Source organism: Cataglyphis hispanica, chromosome 6, assembly GCF_021464435.1.
Source record: "Cataglyphis hispanica isolate Lineage 1 chromosome 6, ULB_Chis1_1.0, whole genome shotgun sequence".
In the NCBI taxonomy this organism is placed as follows: Eukaryota; Metazoa; Arthropoda; class Insecta; order Hymenoptera; family Formicidae; genus Cataglyphis; species Cataglyphis hispanica.
The window spans coordinates 7,905,739-7,930,883 of NC_065959.1; the positions used below are offsets into that span (position 1 = coordinate 7,905,739).

At 36.6% G+C, this 25,145-nt stretch overlaps 1 protein-coding gene across 6 annotated transcripts in view; it reads left to right on the plus strand.

The window, feature by feature from the left end:
* The window catches only part of LOC126850609 (probable JmjC domain-containing histone demethylation protein 2C), a 258,584-nt gene that overhangs the window by 206,893 nt on the left and 26,546 nt on the right, over positions 1 to 25,145 (plus strand). For all 6 annotated transcript variants that reach the window (XM_050593756.1, XM_050593758.1, XM_050593759.1 and 3 more), the window contains one exon: positions 23,998 to 24,133. In XM_050593756.1, coding sequence (XP_050449713.1) covers positions 23,998 to 24,133 — 136 coding nt within the window. The remainder of the gene's footprint in view (positions 1 to 23,997; positions 24,134 to 25,145) is intronic.

Genomic DNA, 25,145 nt, shown 5'->3' on the forward strand with positions numbered 1-25,145 from the left:
AACGCAGGGTACCCCGCACCACCATCATCCTCATCACCACCATCCTCATCACCCGCACCACCATCACCATCATAATAATCATCATCACGGCGGCCACCACGTAAACCAGGGACAGACGCAAGTGTTACTCGCGGCCGCAGCCGCGGCCGCCGGTGGTGGAGGTGGTGGAGGTGGTGGTGGCGGCGGCGGCAGCGGCGGTGCCGCAGCCACGCAGGCTCAGCCGCAGCTGCTCTATCAGCCGTACAATCTCATGCCACCGGGCGGTTCGCCCTCGTCCCAGCCGGGATTTCAGCAGCAACATCATCATCATCATCATCATCAACAGCGACAGTCGCCACAGCAGCAGCAACAGCAGCAGCCTCCGCCGCCTCAACCGCATCATCATCACCATCATCATCAGCCTGTCGTCCAGCAGAGCAGCTTTATAACCGACGTAGGAAACGCGACGTTAGTCCTGTAAGTGTGACGTTAAATTTCTCATCTCTCTTTTTCTCTCTCTCTCTCTCTCTCTCTCTCTCTCTCTTTAGGAGAGGAAGGAGACGAAGATTTTATTTATTTTGCCGTGGAGTGTCTAGATTAGTGATAATGATAATGAGCGAGAGGAGAGAGGGAAGGGGAAAGTAAGATGTAGGTGCGATCGCGGCCGTCAAGGTTGACTGGATTTCCGCGCGCGGAATATACTTATCACACTCGGGATTCCACGAACGCGAACGTATTCCTCTTAGGCGAGTTCTATCGAGGCGGCGTGGGAACTGCAAATCGAAGTTCTCGCCCAAGTGGCGCTGGAAGTTCCTCTCTCCCACTCTCCCCCATTTCTCTCTCTCTCTCTCTCTCTCTCTCTCTCTTTCCTCCTCCTGTGATGCGAGACGAAAGTCGTTGCAAGTTTAAATGGGAGTTGCGGAGATAGTTCCATTTCACACAGATAAACTTTGTGTCGATTCGAATATTGGAAGGAAAGTGTGCATTCGGAGCTATTCGAACTTTTAGATATTTGAAATATCTCGGCGATAATGCGAAATTGAAATTCTTCGATACGCATCCTTTTCAAAGTTGTTTATCAGAGCCAGATTAGCAATTGAATAAAATTGAGACATTATTAATGTTACATTATTCGAATAGCATGACATTTTTTTTTTTTTTTTTTACAATACATCTGTCTTGAAACATAACGGTTCCCTTATTTCCGTGATATTTTTTTTGTCTATTGGAATCCGGGGAGATCCTTCGGAGGATCGACCGAGCTTTCACGGATCGCTGCACGGAAATGGGCCAATTGTGAGAAATTGCGGGAACATCTTGGCTCTCGCCGATCTTTTCTCTCTCTCTCTCTCTCTCTCTCTCTCTCTTTCGATGATGATTTACAAAGCAACGGAGATTCATCGCGCGCGAATTGCACGCGCGCGATTTGATGAACGAACGCGTCGCGATTATAGTGATCGAGAACGTCGGCCGCAGAGCGGGCGTACGCACATGTGACCTGTGTGCGTGCATCGCGGCTGCAGGTGTTCGACCGGCGGCGACGAGGCAGCCAATCTGTCATGTCGGTGAAAATGGAGCACTCGCGCGTTTCGCTTGCGGCGGCGAGTCAACTCACGTCGAGCGGAGATGCGCGGAATTGGAACGACGTGTAGGAGATAAACAGTATATACAATTGTGACGTAGATACCACCAGGGTGCCTATTCCCTGGAATTCTCAGGAAATTTTTTTTATACTTGAGAGAAATCAGATTCTCATGGGGTTTTATTGGAACTCAGAAAATGTAAAAATAATCCTTCCTTGATGATTATGCTCTTATACTGTAAGCAGTAGGCAATTCAAGTTGTAGCAACTCGATCAAGTTGTGAATAGATACCCTGATAGCCTGGATGCGGATCGCGGGCGATCAGCTGGAAACATTACGAAAGACAAAAGGAGCTTATCGACGAGCTACTCGTTTAAACTTCAAACGGTTTGGCGCGATCTCGAGTTCTATCAATACTCTCACATCTTATTTCTCGTCGAGGTAAATGATCGGAGCAGGTGCGTGCAGTATCTTTGAGATGGAGAGATTTCTACGTGATAATCTTATTTATTAATTAATACCGACACTAGTGAAAGTAAAGAATGCGCGCTCACTCTCGTTTATCTCATTCAAGTTTATTGGCGTAAATACCGATAATGATAACAACTTGCCTCGTTGTTATAAATTTTCTCTTAAAAATAGATGTTTACAACTTGGTAATAAAAATGTCAAAGTCGTGACAAGTATCGATTTTCTGGACACTAATGTGTCGTGATTGACTTTACGGCGTTTTCCCCGGGGAGACTTTTTAGAGGATTGTTTACTTTAAGTAACTCGATCACACATGCGGGAAACGAGATTATTTTGGAATTTGAGTTAAAAAGCGAAAGGAAATATATATTACGAAAATATGTATACGCAAAATGTCAATTGAAAAACTTTTACTTACGTCTATTGATGAAATTTAGGAGACAGGAATCGTTGAAAAAAAGCTCAAGGTCGATTCCCGAATATCTAAGATATCTCGTTTTGACCTTGTGACAGTTGATAAAATTTCCAGACAGTCATAAGGCGCGGTATTCGCATTTCATATATCGAGATTATCGGTGCGGTGTAAGATATTATTGCAAAAAATTGAGTTATTTTTATATTTATTTAAAATATCGATTATCGTTGCGGTTTTTATGAAAGGAGGGGGGAGGAGATTATCATACTTTAATAGTATCTGCTTTATGTTTTCCTATTTCTGCTTTTTTCTTGAAATATTTCAATCTTTTCTTATTACATAAAATTTTATTTTTTATAAAAAGTATATACGATTAATAAGCAGATAAATTTTCCTTCGAAAACACGTGAAAATGCTTATTACATATAATCGTATTGTTGCAAGGTCACTTTAAAAATATGATCTTATACCGAAGAAAAATGTAAATTATGATCTCACTTTGCGATTATATTCCACGCCACATACGGCACGCAACAAAGAATAGAACGCATTAATAGACAAGCGCGATTACTCACGATTCAGGGTCCAATAATTTAATCGCCAATAAGTCGCACGCAATGCAAGAGAGAGAGAGAGAGAGAGAAACGAGATGTTTGCAAACAGGTTCGGTTGGCAATGTCGTCGAGATAGTTGCGTAATGTTTGCGTACGACAATCTACGCCATATCCGACTGTGTACAAACACTAATGCACATCATTGCGTGCAATTAAACGGGATCCGTTGCGAGGCGACAAATATTTCTGAGACGGACAGCAGACGCACATGACCCGGAACGAAGCGGATTCTCTCTCTCTCTCTTCTTGTCTTTCTCCTCCTCGGGAATTCCCATGATTCGTATGCTCGTTTAATTCGCGGCTGCTGCGCATGAAATTGCATTACCTTTTACCGCAAACAGGTATTCCATATTCGCATATTCGCTCGATAAACGACATTTCTGGCATTCTCTCTGGCGATAACACGCCGGCAACTTTCTTCGTAATGTATTCGCTATTGTTTGCGTGCCAAGAAATGTCTTCGACTTGCAAGCTTACTAATTTCTACTCCTTCAGATTAATTGACATTGTCATGTATACAGAAATATTTCCGTATCGATATAAGTTAAATTGAAATGCGCGATAAGAAATACACAAAAATACGCGTCAAGTGTCTAGAATGAGTTCGTAATTTAAGAGATTGTTACGTAATGTTCGGGCACTTTAACAATGATATCTAAAGTAAATTTTAAAATTACTGACTTACTCTTTTTTATATGTATGTGTGATTCATGTGTGCATTTTATTATTTAAAAAATATATCCGGCACACACATGAATCAAATACAGAGACTCAAAAGGATCGCGTAATAAAAATAGATGAGATAAAATGGCAGGAACTAACGATCTCTGATTGTTCGGAGAAACACATTTTGCGTATCACTATAAATCCGTGCATCTCGTGCATAAAGACGGCGGTAATAAAACGGAGGGGAAGGGAGATTAAGCGTGTGACGTTTCGAGATAATCGACTACTACCTACCTGCTCGTGCATGGCGTAACAGAACTCTCAAAAGAGCTGCCGATCAGAAGACAGATAAGTTCCGTCGCGGTCGTAATTTCTCCTCCCCCTCCGCCTTCACACGGAACGGATCTCGGCCGGTAATCGATCGGAACGATACTCGACGACCCTGAACCGGAGAAAACGTTTGATGGGCGAGCAGCCGAAGTGAAACCTGGACCAGGCACGATTAATTAATCACCTTTCCTTTTCGAGCGGATGATTCTTTCGCGCGATCTTAAAGACACCGTCTTAAAAATATTACTCTCGCGAATAAATATACTAGTTAAGCGTATACGAATTGACTATTCGGGTAGCTTTATTTAGACAGAGAATTTTTATGGTCCTTAAAATTTTTTCCGGTCGAGGCCAAATTTTATTCTCGCGAGTAAATATTGAAAGAGAAACGTTTGAAGCAATTATATAAGGTGACTCAGTAAAACACTTTTAGCTGCAGATTTTTTTTTTATTATTAAACTATTTCAGTTGAAAATGTTATTGCGTTATTTAAATTTTTTAATAATTATTTTAGTTTATTGTTGCAAAAATCTTTTATATAACTAATTTCCAATTGATTTTGATATCTGATACTTAAATATCTGCTTGAAACAAAATGTGCTAGAAAAATTGAGAGCAATTTTTCGTTGATTTTATCTTTTTGGCATGAAAAAGCATAATTTATTTATCAATAATTTTTTGGAAGATTGTTGAAACAATTCCGAGCTTAGCTTTCCTGAAAATAAATTCTAATTTCTTAGCGTTTTTATTAAATAAAGCGGACGAATAACTTTGTTGGCTTAAGACTTCGACATCGTAAAATACAACGAAATGATGTAATAGACTGTGGTTAATGCGGGAAAAATCTTAGAATCTTTGAAAAATAAGTATAGTTTTTCTTTTAAATTGAAAAACAATACAATTTTTTGGATACCCCCGAAGAGTTTCCAATCGATTTTAAAAAGAAAATCCTTCAATTTCACACAACCTTCAGATAACCTTATGTTAAATTCTTTATGGCTCAACTTGCATTTTTTTTTTTTTTATGTTTCTTCTCTTTCTCTCCAACTTCTAAATATATATATCTGTCTCATTTTTAGGCTTATTATACTAGTACAAGCAGTTCAGTTACAAAGAACCAACTTCTTGAATGTGATACTTTTCAAAAAGCATTTGTTGCGAGGGATCGGTGGGTCATTTTGGTACAAAAGGACAAGATAAAGAAAAAAGATTTTTTCTGGATGTCATGAAATGCTTTTTAGCATTTTTTTTTTTATTTGAAGAGATAAATTACAAAACTTTACTGCATTATATTGAAATGAGGACAGATGCAGGTTAATCTTTTAAGATATTCTAAAAGATTTATCTGTGGATAAGGTTTTAAAACTAGCAAATCCCTGTGTGCAATTTATAATTCCAATAAAATAGAAGCATACTCAAGTCTGATTATGACCTTGTTAGAAAGACACGGAAAATCAAACAAAAGTCTGAAAAATGTTGACCAAAGAATGATGAGTTGCATTGCTTGAATGCAAGGTCATTTAGCTGTCTCGTACTTTAAACTTTACAATCCGACCATTCGTCAAGTAAGTCGCGAATAAATATACATATCAAATCTTGTTATTAGCAGTTATAATTTTATCTTATCTTTATTATCTTTCTAATCGTAGTTTTCGAGTTTTACGAAATCAAAATCGTTCTCTTTCTCTTTTCTCTTTTATCATCGATTGGAAGAAAAAATAATAAAATCGATAGGAACGATAAAGTTGATTCGCAAAATATGATTCTTATTCATCATATCTCCTTCGAAGATCGCGATATGATATCGCATATCGTGTCGATACTCTCGACGCACTGCACGTTTCTGCGTTCTTAAAAAAAAAAAAAAAAACACCATCAGGTTTATTTTCGTTCGCTCGCAGAAACCGCGCGCGAGCGAAAACATTCCGATCTCGTTTTCTCGCTGCATTAATTTTCACAAGCTTTCGCCGAACACGCACATTTTCGGCGGCTGTCACAACACATTGATTGGTGCGTGCGTGCGTGCGTGCGAATTTGCGGTTCGGAAACGTGAAAAATGTCAAAGAGAAAATTTGTTTTGAAAACCGACAGCATGTAAAAGTACATAAAAATTTTGCAGGCCGATCTTTATAATCCGTACGTCATCGTTGCCAGAAAAGTTTTATTTATATAAGTTTAGTTTCTCATTAGTTAGTTACAAATTCTTGCGGTCGAAGAGAAAATAGCGCGGTTACGATTGTCTTTCAATACAATGCACTGATTGAGGCATCTCACAACGCCATTTGAGAGCTAATGGAAATGACCGCTTGCACAAATAATGCCTCGGAATTCCAAATGGTTGTATTTTTAATGGGCCGAATTTCTAAAATGTTTAACGCTAAAAATTATAAGTATTCTTTAAAGAATATCGATTGTAATTATTACAATTGCAGAGAATTTTGAAAGAATCTGTCATTTGTTAAAATTGGACACCCTGCTGGTCGGTCGTTGCGGTCATTTTCCTTTTCGATTTGCGGTTCCCCTTCTCCGAGTCTCCCTCTTCCTTTCTCTCCTCTCGTTTCTCTCGAGAGTCAGCGCTGAATCACAACCGCAAATATCCTCCTCCGGTAACTGGCTCCACCGGTCGGTCGATCTCCTCACACTTGGAGCGAGCTCGAAGGGACGCGGCGAAGAAAATCGACGGATCGGATGAGAAAAGAGAGCAATAGTGAGAGACCGCACTCTGGTGGAAGAGGATTCAGTTCCTCTCCATATATTTTGCGATGGCGAGATGCTGCACTCTTTGCCGAGGCCACGATCTAGGTCAATAGAGAGCAGCTCGGGTTTCTCTCGATTGCGATTCAACGCAATTCTGTATCGAAATTGCAGATTGTAAAATTGCATCTAGTCTGTCCGTGTATTCTCTACTAGACGACTTGGAGCCAATCGTGCTATACATAATTATAATACAATCGTTGCAAATATTTATATCGATATTTAATCGATACGTGGTATCATTAAGAGAAAATAACGATTATATCAGTATGAAAAATGTTATATCACTTTTTATTTTTCTATAAGAGAAAGTCTTAATCTTTTGTTATACATTTTTTTTTTAATTAAAGAATGGGATAAGGAATTATTATTAAGGAGAAAATAGTTGTAATTAAATTCTCACGTTCTAGATATTATTACGTTTAAGGAAAAAAATGAAGAAATTATGACTTATTACGTTGGTTAAACATATTGTATATTGCCTACATAAATTATAAAAAAATAGAGTTTAGATAATAATATATACATATAGGTTATTATATAAATATAATTAGCATTTATTAGCATGCATAATTATTTTCAAATTAAAATAATTTGAAAATAAATAACGTTATATATATTTTAACAGCGCTCAAAGAAAGATGTTCGATCAGCGTGCAAACTAAAATTATCGCCATCTTTAGGTTTAATATTACGATAATTTCAATTATTCATTTATATATTATTATCTGCATAAATTTTTTTAGAATCTTTTTTCAATACTTTTATTTCATGATGATGCGTCATAAATTATGAATATTGCTCTTAATTTGAGGTCATCGGAATGTGTCAATGCAATGTGCTTTATAATATGTCTATAACATTTCCGATTGGTCAAAGTGCGTGAACTTTGAAAATACAACGAGCAGCGATTGCTTCTTAAAAAAAATGCGTTACGCAATTATGGTGCGATTAAGGACTGATGTAAATATATAAATAAGTGTGATTTACATCGTGATATATAAAAACGCGTTACGACAGAGAGAGAGAGAGAGAGAGAGAGAGAGATAATTGTTTACATTAGATAAAGCGACCGTAAACATTGATTTTATCGACATGTCACAGATTCTGGAAGTTGTTTCTGACAACAAAAATATCTGAAAAACATTATGTTTTTCACACGAACGAGAAGTATCGTGTAGAGGAAACTTTGAATTTTCTTCTCGTTAGTTGTTCGTGCCATGTAAATAATATCACGTCACTGCGAGAGTCTTTTCTTACGTGAAGGAGAATATGTACCGACTTGAAAAATTGCTCGCTTTAATTATAGACACGACATGTGGAAGAAGTGGAATTACGGCGCGCGATTGCGCAATTAATTGCACTCTTAATTCTTTTACAATCTCACCACGATCCACGTATAACTCTAATCCACGTTACTTCCGCGGCGCGCAAATTCATTCTTGTTATCGCGCGCGTGACTGAAGTCCGAAGGTCGGATGTATCGCCGGCGAGTATTCTCGAATGAAGTGTATATGCGATGCGTTATATATTTATGTCTTTTTCTCTCTTTCGCACTGTGCGCTCGCACATTCCGCGTTTACTCTTCCTCGCAAAAATCGATAACGTCGAAGAGTTCGCTCTGTTCGCCGCGTTATCTTATCGGTGTTACACGCAGCCTGCGTTATCGAAACGGCGGTAGGAGGCGGCAATCCGAACGTATCGTTATATCGCGTGCGTTTGTCACTCTCTTTTCCTCGCCTCCTCTTCGCCCCTCCTTTTCGTCCTTTCCTCGCATCTGCACGTTCGCCTGTTATCGGCGAACGCCCGCGGAAATAGTTGCGAGAAACCAGCTTGCGTCGATTTCAATATACAGTAATGTTTGAAAATTTTCAATTAAAAAAAAAAAAAATAGGAAAACTCTTCCGTATGTCATTAATAAATCTTCACAACTAATGGCATTGTTAGAAAAAGAGAAAATAAAAAAAAATATGCCCGAGGAAAACAGCGAGAAAAGAGATTAAATAAATGCGTGGACGTTGCACGCAATCATTCACGTTGATCGATCGCTCTGTGTTCGATAAAAAAACAAGATGACTGTGTAACTGTATGCGCCTTAGGCATGTATATATAAATATCTGAAATGTCTGAAACAGTAGCGTGACATCATGTGAGTCACCGATAAGTCTCTCGCGTCCCTGCCCGCTTTGTCTCTGCCAATTGACCTGAGATAAAATACGCGAGAAACCTCGTTATTTTTATATCCGTAGAAACCTCGAGTATTCCAATATGCTTTATATTTATTCACGATAATTTCAAGATAAATTACACGATACAAGTATATATCATTGAACGCAATACATTTCTTTTATGATTTATCGAGATAATTTCATCTCATACTTTTCGAGCAAAAGTAACTTTATACGTAGTTTTGTTATATTATTATATCACGTTATATTTATTACTTTTTTTACGCATTTGCGCGTTTCATTATTAATGCTCGTAAAATAATCGTGCTTAAAGTACTATTAAAATTGTTTTTTTCCTATGTTCATTATTCGCTCTATTGATTCGCTGGTGGTCTTTTTGACCTCGGACAAAGGAAGCGGTTTACAAAACGCAGCCAAAACGGCGGCGACGGCGACGAGTTAACGTTGGATTGCGCGAAATTCGTGGAAGAAGATAGAAGAGGGTACGCCCTCAAAGTTGGCTCCGGTCCCAGCTGACTCCGGACGTGTAAACGGGGACGAAGTAATCTCGCATTCGGAATATCGCGCGCGAGAGCGTGGGAGAAAGAGACGTTTATTATCCGCTCTGGCAATGTGTTTTCTCAATCATTTCTACTCGGCGATTCCAATCGAAATATATCGCGTATACAATATTTTGAGCAAACAAATTTTATGAGTGGAAAAATATATTTTCGATCTTTCTTCAATAATTATTTTCCATGATTTTTTTACACAGACTTGTTATATAATTATAAATATAAAATAAACATATTTATTAATCTTTTCGCTTGTGATATAATAGCTATTTGAAGAGCAGAAAATTTATCTATTTACTTATTTATATATTTACGCGGCTGAAAAGAAATGATTTGCGAATTTCCGCCGGGGATTATTTTTGACAGACTTTTGATATTCGGGTCAGAGAAGACGCGCTGATTTTTCGCGACGAGAGGAAACCGCCCGGACTTATTGGCGACCTCGAGTTCATCTTGTGAAAGAGCGTTTACCCTCGAGAAATGACTCGTTAGCAAGAAACAGTTTTATCCTCGAAACTTATCGGTGGATTTTTATTTTAAATTCTGCTTCGTACGCGCTTTATTTCGGAGCATACGCGCGATAATCACTATTTCGAGGACTGCGAGATATATCAATACATTCATGCATTTGTTAATAAATTATATGCAGATAGACTGGAATTGCCACGTCGATTTAATACTCAATTAAAAATGTCAGATTTTTTCTTGCTATATATTTTTGATAGAATATTTTATATATTTAATATAATTTTCAGAGAGAGAATTTCTCTCGCGCATCATTCGGAATATATTTTTTTAAATTTTCCTTTCGCGTGTTTTCAAACTTTTGCAAAGTTACTTAAAAAATGGCAGCTTCGAGAGAAACGTTCATTAACCCGAACACCTTCCTCTTGATTGTTTCATGGAAATTTTTACTATTTCGCATGTGTAGACTTTTTTTTACGCAAATGCTTCGCATGGCCAAACGAGTCGTAAAGTAATAAAGAATTTACCACCTTATTCTCGTTTAGAACATCTTAATTCGCGAATTGGGTATCACTTGTCAACGTGTCAAATCTGCATAAGCGACATTATTTTTGGCATTTTCAAAATAGCGCGCGATAATTTTGTACGATTTACAAATCGGAGTGTAAATAGTTGAGCTTCACGTTTGCAAATAATTTTATTATAGATTCTCGTGCTTGCATTGTTTTCGCGTTTATAATGTTTGTCAAAAACAACATATCGTTTAATAAAATACATATACATATATTAAGATAATTTAATTTTTATTATTATATTATTATATAAATATATATACATATATCCTTTATTTGCTTCTCTGACATAAATTTTTTAATATAAAAAATTAATATAACGTTATTACGTAATCATAAAACAGTACAAATATAAATGTTTACTTTGCTTGTTTACGTTAATGATTTAATTACAAGATATTTTTTTGCAGCAATTGTACGAGGAATATTTTGTGTTTACATGTTTATAATAGATTATTTCACAATCATAACATTAATATTCTCCTGATATGATAAGCAATTCCATCAGTCTCGAATTCATTCGTACGAGATAAATTATTGAGTAATATTGCGTTCTACATATATAATCACTTCTCGAGTTATATCGCTGACGTTTTTTAACAGGCCATAATTTTTTTAATTCGACTTATATGTTTTCGGTAAATTTCTTTGGTTTCGTAAACTGTTGGAATGTAAACTTCCACTACGCATTGATAAAACAATAACAGACGAGAATATATATAAACATTCAAGTCGTTTTTATATACACCATGAACTGTGTCTGTCGATTGCTCGATATCAGGCAGTCGTCAATTAATTTTTATCACGCGTTGATACGAAGAAGAACAGCATTTTGTCCGTTCGAATCGTTGCAATTTCTCGCAATAACGCGTTTATTTCGCGATTGGACGTATGCCAAGTGCATGTTTACGGAAATTTCAGGGGACAGAGGAAGGGGAAGGACGATGAAGAGATGCGAGTTCAAGACTAGTTTATTCGCGGACTCGCATTTCGAGCTCGGAAGACAAAGGGGAATCGCGAATCTGCGGATCGTAGGAGTTATAAACGGCGACTTGTTTATGAAAACGCGATATAGCGGAATATGTCGAAGAGACGTGTGAAGGAAGGATCGTTTGCGAAAGTAGGAATCTCGATTACTCTCGCGCGGCGACCTTTCCACAGCACGAATCATTCGTTAATCACGATCGCTCGTTGGTTAACATCACAGTGAGTTGGGTTTCGGATGATGACAGAGAACTCGATGACGATAATGAGTGAAAATTCAGTTTGCATTAGGGTTATCTTCTTGCAACATCCTGTTTCGCTGGGAAGAATGACACAATTTCGATAGTGCGATGCCCTTTTGACGTAAATATTGTGGCGATCCATATCGCGGGGAAAACAGTTTAGTAACGAATATGTAATGAATGTACACTTGTTTGCACTTGTTCAACATCTTCGTATAACAAGCAGAAATTTATCTTCAATTTCAAATATATCATATTTACAATACGAATATGATAAATTATATTAATTGCACAGGATGAGTAATTATTCCTGCGGAAACATTCGATAATTTAAAGGAAAGGAAAATGAGTTTTTCTAGTTTTTTAATAATTATTTATTTTTTAATAATTATTTACTTTTTAATTTCAATAATTTAATTATATAACATTATTTTCAAATAATGAAAAGTATCATGAATAGTGTTTTTATTTATAAATGTATTACATATTATTTTCTTTTATTAATTAATAAGCTATTTTTACAAAATCATCAAAAAAACTTTTCATTAATTATATAATTTTCAAATTCTACAATTATCAAAATTTTTTTTTTTTTGGATACAAAGCGGTTTTAACTATGTTGACACCGCTTTTACAGAACTCTATCTCTTGATTTACAATTTTCCAAGCTCTTTTTTCCGCGGAGAGGGGAGGAAGGAGTGAGGGGTTATGAATTCGTTGACGAGGCGTGACCTTTCTTCATCGGTCTCTATCTAAGATCTGGCATTAGAAGAGTGAGAGCAGTTGGCTTCCCGGAAGCCATGCTCGTTCCGCGCGGTTTCGCAAAGTCCACTGACTTAGAAGCGCGATCCGACTATTTTTGAAGCCTATTCCGTGTTGCCTCCGTCGTCGGGTAGCGTAGGAGGAGATTGCCAGAGTGGCGCGAGCACTCACGCCTGTAATTCCCGTCATGTAATTTCCGAACGAGTTCGGTAACCCGGCCCCGACCGTTTGTCGTTCCCTTGATCTTTACTCGCGCCGCGAGTGATTTACTGCCTCACCATCGTCGCCCCTCGCTGCCTTCCCGCCGCTAATTATATTTCAACCAACGGGAAGAATACGCATGTCGCGAGTGGGTGGAAAGGAGAAGAAGGGAGAGAATATATATCTCATTGTCTTTCTCTCTCTCCAGACGACATAGCTCGCGTTGACTTCGTTCCAAAACAATCGTGGCAGCCGAGAAATTAAAAACACGACGAGGGATACTTTTATCTTCGATAACTGTATGAGAGTCTTTTTTCGATAGAATAGTAAATTCCGATAGTAGAATATCATTTTCAGCAACGATATTCTGCAAAGTATGACGAATCTTATAACATATTTAATATGTGAATTACACCAAATCTATAATATTTTTTTGAAATAAATCATCTCAACTTTTTTTTCACTTTATTCAATATTTTTGTATTATATTCTATACTGTATTAGTGACAGTTTTGATCTTAAGATTTTTCACTTGGAACAATAATGGCAAATTAATATGATTTGATGTATCTCGAATGATTGGAAGATAAAGAATTATACACATATTTTTAACTTTTCTTTTTATATAATCAAAACGTTGACAAATGTTACTGATGCGAAGCGCAGTAGTTCTTTCAGCAGGCGTGCGACCGATTCTGCGATTTAAATTCCCCCTCGCTGTGGAGTCATTATCCCGAGTATCCCGAAAAAGTACCCTTGAATCGATCGACCGTATCAATCCTCGGAAACCACCCTCGCACGAGCATTCGACCTTTCGTGTCTAGGTTTTCCCTCACGGATTTATTGATCGTCCCCTTAGCTTTCTGCTTCGCGATATCGTCGGTGCGGCGTATTTCATACACATTACAGACACACGCACCCTTGGTTCGTCCTTAATATAAACGCTATCATTCATTTCCCTCTGCGTGCCCGCTCGATAGATCGTAAAACGCTTCCCGATGTGAAACTTTCTGACAATTTGATTTAAATCGACGGGAAGACTCTTCTCTTTTTCCTCTCGATTTTAGATAAAACGTAAATAAGTTTTGAGTGAGTCAGCTAAGGTAATTTAAAGGGCTTTCGTTGCACAGTAGTCATTTGTTTGCGCATAATTCTCACCAGTCTCATAAACAGTAAGCTACCTGTTTCGCCTTTTGTAAGAACGCCTGTTGTAAAACACTCAGCCAGATTGTGTTCTCTGATTTACGACGCTATGAGAATAATTGTTTAATCCGAGTCAACGTTTTAAATGTAAAAAAATACAAGTAAAATTTTGAGAGTATTTATTAGAAACATTTTAATAAACTGATTATGAATGTTTTATCTAAAAAAAATTTGACCTCAAGATAGATTGTAATTTTATCGCGAAATTTTGCAATATACGCGATTGTTCTGTGATATATGTATATACGCGTCACGCTATAATATTCACACCGAGCAGTCTCGTTTTCGTACAAATGTTCGGTCGAAAATAGAGCGCGGCGACCACGGATCGACAGAGAGAGACAGCGTTTTGGCACGCCTTGCTTTCTGCACGAGCAATTTTGCAGATGTTGAGCGCGCGACGGAGCTTGACCGTCGATTTCGCCCGCATATATTCTGGCTGCGTTTCACGCCAAAGTGCGAATTGTAGTTTGGCAATTTGTCCGACATGTCTTAAATTTTTATGTATATAGGCATCTTTTATGTATATAAGAATCTTAGGAGAATTTTCTCTCTCTTTATAAATTATTTGACATGAATCTACCATAGGCTTGTTTTTGACAATTAACAGCTGACCGAAGCTGACATATGATTAATGTAGAAATATATTACTTGAATTTCATATAATGTCGCACAAATGATTAAAGGTTTGGAGATATATAATTTTTAAGGCTTAATATCTTATCAAAGTAAAATTCAGATAAACATTCAATTATGTTTAATTAAATTATTCGCGACACATCGATTTTTGAAGAAATAATACTCGAGGAATAATAAAATATAAAATACACACGAATAATTATAGAGAAAAAAAATGGGAAAAATAATATGAAAATATTACAGATTTAAAATAATGCGAAATGAGAAAAGATGAACAAAAAAAAACACATTTCACATCTTTACGAATATTAAAATTTAATCGGTCTGCGACATTTCGTTCTCGTTCTTCTCTTTTTCTCTCTCTCTCTCTCTCACGTCACAATCGACAAGTCAAATATAGAACCACTTATCGATGTCGCGACGCGCAAATACAGCGAAACGTCATTCGCGCGCGACGGACACTAACACAGGTTCCGCAGATGCAGCATCAGGTGCTAGCGCGTTGACGGACAAAGTAGACGGAGATGCGTAAAGGGAAGTAACGTTATAAGGTTAGTGACATTTACCGAGAGAGCAAGACCTCTCTTGCGCGGGCTTTCTATAGACCATCGCGGCTAGAGTTGTTCACCGCGGAACTAGTTTTGTCGTCGTAAATGTGTACGCGCGCGTGACACAGTTCATTCAAAGTGGCAGCCGGCGGGGAAACAAAAGTGTCGCTTTATATATACCTTTTCATACACACATACACTTTTTCCACGTACGTTTCGCGATGACGCGACGTCATTATGCGGGTCGCCTTCATTGAAATTACAATCGTACAACAACAATCGTCGCACTTCCTTTCGTGCGCGCGCGTCATCGCTCATTTCTGGATTACGTGTGCCAATAAGAGGACGAAAACGAAAGTTGTGCGCGCACTGTACTCAAGTCGTCGCGCTTTATTGCTCGCCCCGCTTGTGTCTCGGACACCGACCTCTTTTGCTCGAAACTTGGCGAGACCGAGGAAACGAGGTGGGTATGTAAATGTCTTTCTTTCCATTTGTGTGTACGACTAAACGAGGACACTTATCAGTCGTTCTATGAGATAAGGTGTAGAGACTTTTGTATTAAAAGAAATAATGTAATATTCTTATTAGATTGGAAAAGAGACGAGTCATAATTAGCAAGAATTATGATTGTCACCAATTATGAATTTTTAGCATCATTAGTCTAATATACTTCCTTCATTTGTATCATAACCCAAGGCTGATGATCTAGGAATGAGTAAGATCATCTTTTTATGACCAAGAAACGGCACATTTGTTTTTCGTTATACAAAGTCACGGGAGCTTTCCCCGGGAACTCTCGAACATCGCGTATTATTTTACAGTATGACCGACGACGTGATTTACGATCCTCTCGAGTCGACGTGATGCAAATGCGTGATAAATTACCGTGAGCCATCGCATTGTTCCCACGAGCTGCGAATAACATCGCTTGCGTCTACGTGGCCATTTCTGCGTCACCCGATAGACGTGGCCGTTATATGCCAAGACGTATCTCTCTCCGTCCGTCTCGCGCGTACCTAACTCCAGACTATCTAAATGATGCATTGGCCGAGACGCGCGTCTGTATATATATATATATATATACACACACACACACACACACACACACACACACACACACACACACACACACACACGTATGAGGAAAAGTGTATGCGTATGCACGCGCAAAACTCGTTCTGATCGTCTTGATCGCACCTCCGCCTCCTCTTTCCCTCCACCCACCCGCTGTGTATTCTTATCTTTTTTCTTTCACTTCTCTTCCCCTCTCCCTTCTTCATATTCGTGCCCATTGGTTTCCGTCTGCGGTGAAATTACGTCACGTAGAAATCACGGTAATCGCGGCGGGTGCAGAAAGCGTAGGAATGCAAGCGTTAATTTGCCGTGCGATACGTAAAATAATATCCTCTCGTCGCGAGGAAGCAGGTGGAATATCAGCTAAGCGAAAAACGTGTGAAATTTTTAAAGGTCCCTGAAATAAAACGGAAAGGTTGATGAGCGGAGAAATGTACCTGTATCATTCGAAATTATATCTCTCTTTAGCGTATCATTGTTAATTTTTGAATGCGTCTTGGCAAACTTTTAATTTTAAATGTGTGGAATATTAGAAGTCTAGATAATATAATACATAAAGTCAAGCATGTACCTTTTTAAAATAAACGGAAGTTGTAAAGAAGGAGGAATTTTACAAGAGTTTCGAAAGCAACGCCACATTCCAAGGAAGATTATATCTTGGAGAATTTTTATTATCCCGGCAAGATTTTAAATCAAAAACTTTATTACTCTCCTTGCAGTAAACATCTTAATGATTCATTCCAAAATTCAAGCAACGCTTTGCGGGAGGAGGAAGGGAGGGAGGGAGGGGCGGTCTTACCGTACCTACGTTAGTAGCAAAGTGGGTCATCACATCATCACATCGGAGAAAGGACACTCGGGGCGAAATAAATTTTTCTAAACGATTTCTAATGCAGCGTTAATCGAGCGTTCGATTCATATTAATCACCGTGTCCATTATCTTTACGCGTAGAAGTCATGGCCGCTAAGTGACTGATTGCTTGGCCTGTAAAAAAAATTATTTATACGATGGACAATAGAAAAGCTAACGTATAATGATTGCGATGAAAATCGTTCATATTCGCAATCATCATCGCGTTGCGCAATGCGAAATTCTTGGTTAGTCTCTTGCGGCTCTCTTTTGTATGCCAGTGATTTTTCCACCGTCCGTTATTACCTTATTCACGGCGTGTCTCCGTCGCGCACTCGGAATGACTTACAAAGATTGAAAATTGCCTCGACGAAGGTCGCCGGTTCTATTTACGCGTCTGTTGAATTTCCCTTGCAAATTGTCTTGCGCTTTGTACAGCTCTGCGCGTAGACGTCGCTTGTTTCCTTACTCAAATTTACATCATAAGACAGAAGTTTATGACTCCATATACACACACCGTTCTCTCATTATGTGCTTGTTGTTATTGAAATATCCCAGGTGTATGTTAATGCGGCGAGTTTTTATTTTCAGACATTATTGTTTCAACTTAAAAAATTACGATTTAAATATATATGAAAAAATTGTTTTGATTTCTGTACATTACTGAAATAGCATTATTATGATCGACGTGAAATCGGATTAGCTATCGTTTTAAGATTCTAGATCACGTTCGTAGCTCGTACATATCCGTCATGCTCGAAATGTATTACGAAACGCGGCACGAAACGATTTACATGATCGCGGAGGGAAAATTAACGCTGGCTTCCTTCTCGAATGCGTTCACCTCGCACGGCGGAATAAAGAGGCGATGAAACAAGGACTGATATGTCGAAAGAATATCGAGATAACGGGCGAACATTCTTCGGAATCGCGTTTCATGGCAAAATTGCAAATTGCGAAGTCGTAAAGTGTCATGCGGCAAAGTCATGAGTAATGAAAAAAATATTCGTATATTTACGTGTGAAACGTGTCACATTATACGCTAGAAGCGAGAATCTAGAATACGGCTAGTCATCAAAGTAAATTGGTGAAACAGCGAAAGTGATGGAATCAAGTGTAATTAAGATTGCATTAATAAAATTATATCTCAAATTTTCACACACAATATATATATATATATATATATATATATATATATATATATATATAAATTATTATAAAATTTCATTGTGTGAAAATATCATTGATTTTATCACTGGAAATTTATTTTATTTTACGCAATTAGAGAAGAAATGATACTTGTAATTCTTTACAATCTCTTCTATTATACGTTTGGTTCTTGACCGCATTAGAATTTAGATCAAACATTCAGAGGTGGAAGACGACGACACGCAAGAAATCCTCGGGACGTGTCCTACAAAATTCATGAGACTCGCGAAGCGATTCGATCGGAGACGAAGGTATAATCGAACCATCTGTTGGATGACGAGGGAGGTGAAATATATCGCGCCGCGTGATCGATAAGCGATTAGAGATACGCCGGTGATTATATTTTTTTCGTGCCACTCGACTTTGCCGTTGATCCTTAATTAAATGTCACCGCCGTTAAAACGCGGCTCGACAAATCGCACGATATTTACGCGATATATACGCCGTATATACATATATTCATTATTCAAATTATGATCACGCGTCGAGGTGATTTCATTTGTCCTTGGGATTTCTCGAACGACGACCGGAGGAACAATGAGAGAGTGTTGTCACCTCGTTACGTTTGTAAATACATAGCTCGAGCTTTTGTCACGCTTGTGAACATTCCATGCGAGCTATTCACATTAAGATTCGGCGAAATTTCTGTTTGCACAGACGTTATATGGAGAATAATTCCCCTCGATGTAAACATTATAGCAAAAACGGATTTGTTTTGGCTGAGCAAAGCGGAAAAGCAGCGAAGTCAATATTATTCGCTTCGTAAGACGATATATTGATGGTCACGATTTCTTAATACTTTCGATTAGCATTAACGTTATATCCCTCTGCGTGCTGTTCTTTCGATTTCATGCGTACTTTATAAACTTTCGTTCTCATTATTTTCCCTCTAATATGTAAATTAATATTATAAATTAATATTATAATTTTTAATTATTACATTATTATTTTAATTATTAATCGAACGAAGCTAACTTAGAGAATTATGTTCTATTTATTGTATGATCTTTTCAAGCGCTAATGAGATTTTAGAAACTTGCAAAAACTTGGAAATAGCCTTATATCATGACACATTTAAATTTGTTTGACCTTTGTGATATATTCATATATTTAAACAGGAAAAATCTGATGTGTGACATCCCGATCTGCCTTTATTCTTCACTGAAAGCTAATCGCAGAATATTTTCTATTGTTTCTATTGTTTTTCATTATCATTATTTAGTCATATTAATAACTAGAATAAATTAATATTACGAATTTCAGTTGTCAGGAATTGTGACACATAAAATTTTCATGAAACAAAAATTAACTTAATCAAAGAATTTATATCTGGGAGGATAGTTTTACAATATCCTATATATATGCGGTTTGGATTGTACAACAACATTTTAATAACATATTATACCTTCCAAGAATGTATGCGCTTCTACGTATGCGAGTCTCCTGGAAGTGCCTTGTTTCTTTCTGCTTTGCCTTCAGTAGCCCCCACAGTGCTGCCGAGTTGCATTATATCGCGCGAGTAAATGCATGTTGTCACCGTGCAATTCTTGCGAAGAACGGACACACTCGAATCAATGGTATCAAGGGAATCTGCCTTTTCTTTAGATGAGAGGAAAAAACCTTGGATATTTTATACTTCATGGGTATATTTTGTAAGACTTATATTTATTTGTCTATACTTTTGTATTCAAGGACGTGTTCTTTGCTGAATTTGGTATCTTCAATATTAATACTGAATTTTTAATATTAATTTAATGACTCATTATTTTATCTCGAGTCTCGAGTTTTTACAATTGAAATGATTTGACGAGATTTTGGTCTTTAATTATAATTTTGTCTGAAAAATACATTCTTAAAAATTGATTCATCACTTTTTAAACGCCATGTATTTTGCTCGATAATGTTTTTTTTTTAATGCTCGCAATGATAAGAGTTTTGAACTTGATCTTTCAGAATTGTAAATTTATAAAGATCAGCTACAACAAAAATCTATTAAAAGAATTATACTTTTTTAACGACACTGAATGAATACACTTACCATCTGTTGAATATAAAATCGGACATCAAGGCGATCTGATTCAATTAAACAATTTCAAAGTTAACGAAGCTGTTTGCATCCTCGCGACCTCGAAAAAATCTCGCAACGTTAGATAACGAAGTTTAAGTTACTTCACGATCAAGCGAAAAGTAATAACGCGATCGTGCGTAATTGCGTTTCGGCGCCACGATATCAAATGATGCAGTCAGCGAAAAGCGAGTAGATAAGCTCGTAACATTTACACAACTGCAGCGATATGCATTTCAGCAATCAATGTCGTAAATGTCGAAGTGCAAACTTGGAACGAGCTGCGCGTGTTGCGCTCTTAACATGTCATTGAAAATCGAGAATGAAACAATTTTTGAACTGAAGATTTTATCCTTTTTTATTACGCGCAACGTATACGAAAAGATTAATAATTAGATTTTTTTTTTATTAAAATTAATAATAATAGATGAGTCAATGCTGAAGCGCATGCATATTCATTTTAATTCACAGTAATTATCCTTTTATATGTCTTTTAGAATAAATTTGTTAACATGTGTGCGATAAAAAATATTTATTCCGAGTCTATATAATGTATCGAATATATACAAAATTATTATTTTTACATATTTTGACAGTATAGATACATATTATGCTTTCGATAATTATCGCATTTTATTTTGTGTTGTTATTTTTAGACAATAAATGACGTAACATAAACTTAGGTACTTGTATGTATACACTATTTGTATACGTACAAATTTTGTATACACTAAAAGACTTACACATTTAAGACAGTGCAAATCTGTAACTATTGAAACCTGAAGCTATTGAAGAACCATAAAAAAGAAGAAGTTTCATTGGATGCGGTCAGGAAACACAACCGTTGCGTGTTGTCAACACTCGCCGTTGATTTGTTGGTTCTAGAAGTAAGAACCAATCACTTTGGATTGTTAACCCAACGATGTCTCTTGAACCCACCCTTTTTCTTGTATTGTCTTTGAAAAAAATGAGTTACAACGTGTTAAAATAGTTTCTGTTGAACTAATTAGATAGAAGAAAGTCTTTTTATGATCAATCTATCAAGATTTGAATAACTACCTTTTGCAATAAATTAGAAAACATTGTCTGAATTTGTTAAAGGTCGGGGGCCAAACATGTAATTTATTGCCTATTGTTAAACTATGGTTTATTATTTATAGATTTGAGACCACACGTCCGTAAGTGTCGAAGAAAGAATAACGACAAGTAGTAATTGTCTAGGGACTCTATCTCTAGCTCTAGTTTTAAGTACTATTACACTTTTTTACGAACCTATATTCTTAACTTGGCTTATAAAACTTTGTAGCAACTGTAAATCTGAACTCTCTAAGATTTTTTCTAAAGATTTTTTAATTTTTTGTGTATATTGTGTATCTTTATAAATAATTAAGAGACGTCGCAGTTGCTTTCATCTTTTGTCTTTTCAAGAAAGAAAGATATTCGCGTGCACGTTGATGAATCTTTTAGATTGGTATATAGGGAGAGAATAGCGAGCCAAAATGAGAGAGGGGGACGGCGAGGAAAAAAAGATACGCGCGGATGTATTTATCGCGCTTGTGGATCCTGCGCGTGCATTGTAAGATCCGCCGACTGAGCGTGCAGATAAACACGCGCGTTGCGCACGTAACAGTATAAATAACTTGCGCAAGCGTTAATGAATACTTATCTGTTCTTCTGCTCCCCCTTCCCTCCCATTAAAAAGTCGCGAGATAGATATACCAGCCAGACGCTGCGTTTTATTATCTTCGTCGCTGCGCACGCGTACTCACTCGCCCTGCATTTACGCGAGATGAGCGAATTTCTTCGAAACGATAATTTATTTTTTTTTTATCGTGAATGCGTGTAAATAAATGAAAAACATTGGACGAAATAATTTACGTACATTAATTAATTAATTTATTCTATTTATTTTATTTCAATTTATTTTATTTATTTATTTATTCTTATATCCATACATTAATTTATTTTATTTATTTATTTATTCCATTTTTTTGTTTTAATTTATTTAATTTATTTATTCCATTTATTTTATTTTAATTTGTTTATTTTATTGTTTTACATGAGAGGACTCGACTCTTTGTATTTTATCAATTTTATTTTATCAAACTTGACATTTTTATACACTTTACTTTTTATTTCTCTTTTTAATTACTTATTTGTTTGCGCTGTTGGTCACTTTCTACACGCCTGCATATTGAGACTTCTACCTGTGTAATTTGAGTGACCGATCTGACATTTTCATAAAAATTCTTTAGATGCCTGGATATTATCGATCTTGTCAAAATTTATCCTAACATCGTACATGCCGTTTATTATAGACAACAATTGTTATTGTATATATTTGTAACATGATACTTTGACAGTCATACTTTATTTTTCGTTCTTGACAACCTTCCGTTGTTTGGCCGCATTGTCCGTATCATGTTTATTTATTTGCTCTCCCTTTTACTTTTAAAAATAATTCATATTTATCGTTACACTGACAGTTTACGAATAAAGTGCTCTCCAAATTTATATTTTTCCATCCACGTGTGACCAACCTGAAAGTTATATTTGTAAGTTTCATAATTGTAATTTTCACAATTTCTTACGTTACTCGTAAAAAACCGCTTCGTTTATTTTACAGACATAATTTAATAACCATTAATTTGCTTTTTATTCTCCGAATTCTTATTCTCTATTTTCTACGCTCTTATTTAATAATTATTTATTATGTACGCTGATGATGGCCAAAAAAAGGGAAACATCCACCTTTCTAGAGTCTTTATTGTAAAGTTTGCTTTTTAATAATAAAACTTTTGTGCGTTACTAATATCCGCGCTTGGCGCTCTCATTGTTAAACATTTTCTATTTGATTTATATTATTATTAGATCGCAAATATCTGCTTAAAACATCGTAGATAGAATGATAACGGAGAACAGCTGACGATGCACATTGCCTTCAGAGGAAATGGAGAATATAACCGCTACATTTCTCTTTTCCCCCTCGCGTTACGCTATTCGGAATTTCCGTTGAACTGAGCAAACGGAGGTCGTAGGGCAGACATAAATCGATAAGGGACGCGAAGGAGTATGAGAACGATCGAGTTCTCCCCTTTGCGACCGTATAAATTACGGACATATAAATTACATCTATTTCGTTTAAGCATCGTTAGGTATAACAACGAGAAGTAAATAAAGACATTTTCGCTTTGATGGACATTCGACCAAAGACCATTGGCGCGAGATGGCATTATTTTTTATCGCTACTTGAAAGACCATATTTCAATATTAAAATATTGATACTTGCTATAATTTCGCATTATGATTGGTAATCTATGTAAAAGAGTATGAAAATAAAATTTATAATGAAGTAAAATTAATTTGATTTTTTATATCGATAGGGAATATAATCATAATAATAACGCAACAAGTAGCTATTATATTTTTATTAATCTTTAACAAAGAATTGCAAGTTGACAGTTGAAATCACGAGATTTAAGAATTTACTCGCTGACGGTACGTTGGCGAGGCGCCTATAAATCCGTTCTTAATTGCCAATAACCTCGTAAGCCCGTAGGCTAATTTATACGCACCGATAATCGCGTGGTAATGGCGAGACTGAGTTTTCGTTGCTTACTTGTTACAGGGAACGCCGCGAAGCGGACGTGCGCGAATTGGAGAAGGCCAAGATAGAACAGCTTGAGAAACAGAGGGCTGCTGAACAGGCGGCCGCTGCAGTACACAAGCACTTTGAGGAGTCCTTTAGGGTGGCAAAACAAAAGGTTAGTCACGCTTTACTATTCATTTTCGAATGGTGGGATTTTTCTTTTTATCACTCTGGAGACATCATTTATGGCGCCAAATTTATCTGCTGGGAATTTAAAAACTTTTTAAAATTTATTATCAATTAATTTAATTAATTTAATTTAATTTAATTTAATTCATATGGAGATGAAAATATTAAAAATAAAGAATCCATGGTTTACATATTCACAAGAAAATACGGAAATTTCCTTCATTATTACAACAAGCTTCAAATATTTTTTGTCATAATAATATAAAAATAGTATATAAAAAAAGTAATAATAATGATATAAAAAGTAATAATATAAAAAATAAAAGACATGTATTTATTTTACAAACTTTGTCTGGTGCATTTTACGCGATTGAAATAATCTCTTGAAATTAACTCAATATTTAGAATATTAACATTATAATGCGAACATTACGTAATGTCTATAATTGTGTTTGTCTCGATATTCATAATCTAAGAAGCGAGAACCCGTTTTTCATCGTTCGATAACTCGTGCAGAGTTTTGACAAAAGTATCCTAATATGTTCTTGTTCTTGTTGTTACTAATTATTACATCCATCCGTTGTTTCTCATTTTTGAGAACCAGCAGCATCCCTCTTGCATCGACGTCTAACGAGTTAATGAGAAAGCTCGAGTTTCTCCCAAGAAAAGTGTACTCTTTATTTCTTGATGAGATCGTTACTTCGCGATTCTTATCCCAGAAATAGGTAGGAAAAAAGTAGACTATGCGAGGATTGTTGCTTCGTTTTACGATCCTAGCAAAGGATTTTTGTTTGCTTTTTTTCGTCAAATCGCGCACAAAAAGGGTATTGAAACCAGAAAAGTTGTTTCTTACCTTTTTTGTATCGTTACTTTTTTCGGAAATAATCTCACCAACTGACAAATTTCTTGGATAACACGGCGATTTTCACATTAATTGCATCAATGCTGGGATTTATTTACAATTTTCGAGCGAATCTCTTGACTTACTTACTGCTCCC